Here is a 4884-nt window from a genome sequence, read left to right as displayed (position 1 = left end):
CACACACACACACACACACACACACACACACACACACACACACACACCTACACACACATACACATGATTTTTTTTTTTTTAAGATTTATTTATTATTTATACAATGTTCTGCCTGCACACCAGAAGAGGGACCATACCTCACTGCAGATGGTTATGAGCCACCATGTGGTTGCTGGGAATTGAACTTAGAACCTTTGGAAGAACCGTCAGTGTTCTTAACCTTTAAGCCATCTCTCCAGCCCCACATACACATGATTAAAAATAAACCTTTTAAAAGGAAAAGATTGCCAACCCCTGTGGTAGAATACCCCATGTTTGCCTCCCTACAGGTTTCCTGAGCCTGCCCAAGGGAACAGGCTAGCGTGTGGCCAGAAGAGTGATTAAGTGACTGCTCCCGGCAAATGCAGTCCACAAAAGAGGCCTGCAGCGATTAACATTTTGTTATTTTAGATCAACTCTATTTTTTTCATTCTGTTCAATCTTGTATTTTGAATTCTTTCTGTGGATCTACATATTTTTAATACAAATCTCATCCCATAGTCCCATTGAGGGCTTGGTTAGTGTTGTGGTTATGCCCTCTGCAGGCTCGTGTGTCCTCTTGGTCCCCAGATGGTGTTGCTGTTTTGGAAGGTTGTGGAAGCTTTAGGAGGTTGAGTCTGCTTGAAGAAGTGGATTGCTGGTGGTGGGTCTTTCGTTTTATTTTCTTTTTTTAGACAGGGTTTCTCTGTGGAGCCTTGGCTGTTCTGGAACTTGCTCTGTAGACTGGCCTGGCTGGCCTTGAACTCAGAGATCCACCTGCCTCTGCCCTCCAAATGCTGGGATTAAAGACATGCACCACCACTGCTGGGCCTGCTGCTGGTTGGTCTTAATGGGTTATAGTTCATCCCCATTCATCTTCACATGCATATTTGTGTTGCCTGATCTGCAGAGGTGGAGTTGTTCCATAAGCCTCTGATGGCCTGATTAAGCCGCTCCCGCTGCCAGGCCTTCCCTGCCATAGCTGTATCCTCTTGAACTAGAATAACCCTGTAAGGCATTCTGTCACAGCAGCACGGACGTAACTAATGATCCTCTGCTGGAGACGCCACACCTGCAGGGTTACCTTCTGAAGGACTGGCTCTTTTTTAACAGCAATACTACAAGATCCGTAGTCAAGCAGTCCACCAGCTGAAGGTCAGTGGGGAGGACCCGTACCCGCACAAGTTCCATGTGGACATCTCACTCACTCAGTTCATCCAGGAATACAGTCACCTGCAGCCTGGGGACCACCTGACTGACATCACCTTAAAAGTGGCAGGTAGGAAGGTTCTCTGACAGTTCGCTTGCCTTTCATCTCACGGCTGGCATGCTTCAGCGCTAACACAAAGGGTGACCTGGGCTGGTTCTGCTCCTCTGCCCCTTTTGCTGCATACTCTAGACTGGCCTCAAACTTAAGATCCCATGGTGCACTTTGCAGCCAGTGTTGAAGCTACTTTACTGGAGGCCGTGCCTCTATATCTCCTCACAGAAGGAAGTAGAGCCACCCTGAGGCATGAGTCCTGTTCTAGATAAGGCGATACTTCTGGGGAAGGGCTGTTCTCTGAGGAACTGCCTGGCCAGATACTGCTCCTACTTTATAATCCTAGAAGAATTTCCCTTTATCCCCAGACTGTGGGCCCAGTCACTTAATTTCATCTTCAGTCTCTGCTCTCAGGTAGGTTTTTGTTGCTTAAGATTTATTTATTTAGTTATTTATTTATTTATTCATTCATTCATTCATTCATTCATTCATTTGCTTGCTTGCTATGAATGAGTGCTCTGGCTACATGTACACCTGCATACCAGAAGAGTGCATCAGACCCCAGTCAAGATGGTTGCCAGCCACCATGTGGTTGCTGGGAATTGAACTCAGGACCTCTGGAAGAACAGACAGTGCTCTTAACCACTGAGCCAGCTTTCCAATCCTCATATAGTTATTTCTATAACACTGTTATTTATAGATTTGTGAGGGTTTTTTTTTAATTACACTTTATTTCATGTGTATGAGAATGCAACTGTGCTCATAGCATCAGAGAAGCCTTTTCTGGAGTCTGTTCTCTCCTCTCCCATGTTTTGAGGCGGTGCCTCTCTTGTTCCACTATACTGTGTACTCCAAGCTAGCTAGCCCGAGGCTTCTGAAAGATTCTCCAAACTCTGCTGTCTCCCATTGAGCCACCAAATCCAGCTTTTTGTGTATTCATGTCACCATCTTTGTCTAGTACTTTGGCATACTGAGCTATCTCCCCAGTCCACAAAATGCTTCTTTGTTGCTTAATTTTTATGTGAAACTTGTCCTGATTTGTTTGTTTGTTTGTTTGGGGGTTGGTCTTGAACTCACTAAGTATTCAAGATGACTTTGAACTCCTGACCCTGTTGCCTCTGGGATTACAGTCATGTGCCACCACAGATGGTTTATGTGGTCCAGAGGACTAAGCTAAGCTTTGTGCTTGCAAGGCAAGTACTCTACTGAGCTATACACCCAGTCCTCATTTTCTGGTATGTTTAAAGGAAGATTGGTTTTGTTTTGTTAGTTGTTTTTTGTTGTTGTAGTTTTGTTTTGTTTTTTATTTTTAATTTATTTTATGAACATTAGTGTGAGGGTGTCAGATCCCTTGGAACTGGAGTTACAGACTGTTGTGAGCTGCCATGTGGGTGCTGGGAATTGAACCTCGGTCCTCTGGAAGATCAGACAATGCTCTTAACCACTAAGCCACAACTTCACTGTACTCTGGGTTTGGGTTAGTGTTCATCAACGTAGTAGCTGGTTACAATTCTTGGGTTTCCTAGGTCTCTTCCTCTTTCTTGCTTTATAGGGCCTTATAGGGCCCTGCCCTGGGAAGGAACCTCCTGGTTGAGCTTAGAGAGTTTCATGGGCTTACTGTTCCATTCCCTCTAGGTATCTTAATATGGTTTTCACTTGTATTGAGTATAGGTTCATCCTTGCCTAGTCTCTGCTGCTACTCTCCACCTAGGCTAAAGTGCTTTTTTCCCTACATATGGAGCTCTTACAGCACATTGCTTATATTTGGGGGTTCTTAGGAATAGCTTCTTCTATAACTTTTTGGGGTAGAGGATCAAAGTTTCACTCTGCACTCACAAAGATTGTCCTGCTTCTGCCCCCTAAGTGCTGGAAGGAAAGGACTGTGCTAATGTGCCTGGCCTTTCCCTGCATAACTTTTAATAATGCGTTTGGCTTAGCCTATCTAGTTCCTATCTGGTTGTACTTTTAATTTTTAGGGAAAGATTTAGGAAGTACCAAAACCTGACTCATCACTAGCATTGCCATCATCCAAGAATCCACTGGCCATCTTTAAAGTGAGCTGTTTGTGTACAGCCTTGACTGATTTAATGGCAATCATTGACATGAAGAAGAGGGCAGGCCACAGGCCCTGCGCCACATTCAGATTGCTGTGATCAGTGTTGCACAGGGAGCTTAAAGGGTTTCTCTTTTTCTCAGTATCTTTGCTGTTTGCTTTCTAGGTCGTATCCATGCCAAGAGAGCCTCTGGGGGAAAGCTCATCTTCTATGACCTTCGAGGAGAAGGAGTCAAGTTACAAGTCATGGCCAACTCCAGGTACGTAGAAATAACCAGTTAAAGGTCTGTGTCAAAGGGCTGTGGTGGCACAGGCCTCCAGCACTTGGGAGGCAGAGGCAGGTAGATCTCTGAGTTGGAGGCCAGTAAGTTTTAGGACAGTCAGGGTTATCCAAAGAAACCTTGTCTTGAAAAAGTAAAAAGAATTAGTGTAGCAGGGAATGGGATCTGGTTGGTGCAGTTGAGTAGAAGGTGAAAAGGCCTAGAAACGAATGACTGCTCTTACTTACAGGACGGTAAACATAACAGGAGCTGTCCCAGCAGCTGTCCCCGGAGCAGGGCTCCTCTTGGGCTCATAGTAACAGTTAGTGATGGTTTCTTAAGTAAGCCGGTAGTCTGTATTAATTTGAAGAATTGTACATTAAATTACTTTTTCTTTCACTCAGGAACTATAAATCTGAGGAAGAATTTGTACGTATCAATAACAAACTGCGGCGGGGAGACATAATTGGAGTTCAGGGGAATCCCGGGAAAACCAAGAAGGGTGAGCTGAGTATCATCCCCTATGAAATCACACTCCTGTCCCCCTGCCTGCACATGCTGCCTCATCTTCACTTCGGCCTCAAAGACAAGGTAAGTTCTGCAGTCCTGCTGGCCACTTGTACCGTGCCGTCACCTAAAACGTCAATCTAACTGCTGCGTTTGGTTTAGGAAACAAGGTATCGACAGAGATACTTGGACTTGATACTGAATGATTTTGTGAGGCAGAAATTTATCATCCGCTCGAAGATCATCACATATATAAGAAGTTTCTTGGATGAGCTGGGATTCCTAGAGGTGACCAAGGGTGAAGGGTTTTGGTGCCTGCCTTGCTATGTTTGTCTCTCACTCTCCTGTCTTTCTTTTACATTGTATATTCTGCCAGGGTCCTTCAGGCCTAAAGAGAACAACCCCTTGCCAGGTGTCCTTGTTCCCCTTGTTTAGTGCTCATTAGGAAAGCAGGACCTGACTTGCAAACTAATGCAGCATCCGTCTGCAAGTGATGCCATCTCAGTCGTTTTGGAGTGTCCATAGCATTAAAAATAGTCATTAGAAAGCCAGGTGTGATGACACACACCCTTAATCAAAGCACTCAGGAGGCATAAGCAGGCATATATATGCACATACAAATACACTAAACACATTAGTATGCTTGCCACATATGGAGTACACGTAAATGTTTTAGAGTTTGATTTTTTGGTTCAAGTACAAATTGTAATCATGTGTACCTTGATAAACCTGCTTTTGTGTGTGTGTGTGTGTGTGTGTGTGTGTGTGTGTGTGTGTGTGTGTGT

At 44.6% G+C, this 4884-nt stretch overlaps 1 protein-coding gene across 2 annotated transcripts in view; it reads left to right on the top strand.

Annotated features, from left to right (window-relative positions):
- Kars1 (lysyl-tRNA synthetase 1) overlaps window positions 1–4884 on the top strand; it is an 18274-nt gene that overhangs the window by 5848 nt on the left and 7542 nt on the right. For both annotated transcript variants that reach the window (XM_055621483.1, XM_055621482.1), the window contains 4 exons: window positions 1132–1297; window positions 3499–3592; window positions 3997–4183; window positions 4262–4387. In XM_055621483.1, the coding sequence (XP_055477458.1) occupies window positions 1132–1297; window positions 3499–3592; window positions 3997–4183; window positions 4262–4387 (573 nt within the window). The remainder of the gene's footprint in view (window positions 1–1131; window positions 1298–3498; window positions 3593–3996; window positions 4184–4261; window positions 4388–4884) is intronic.

This window comes from Psammomys obesus, unplaced genomic scaffold, assembly GCF_907164565.1.
Source record: "Psammomys obesus unplaced genomic scaffold, mPsaObe1.curated_primary_1811, whole genome shotgun sequence".
NCBI classification, from domain to species: Eukaryota; Metazoa; Chordata; class Mammalia; order Rodentia; family Muridae; genus Psammomys; species Psammomys obesus.
The sequence above is the reverse complement of the archived record's forward strand: the minus strand, read 5'-3'. Positions and strand labels throughout refer to the sequence as shown.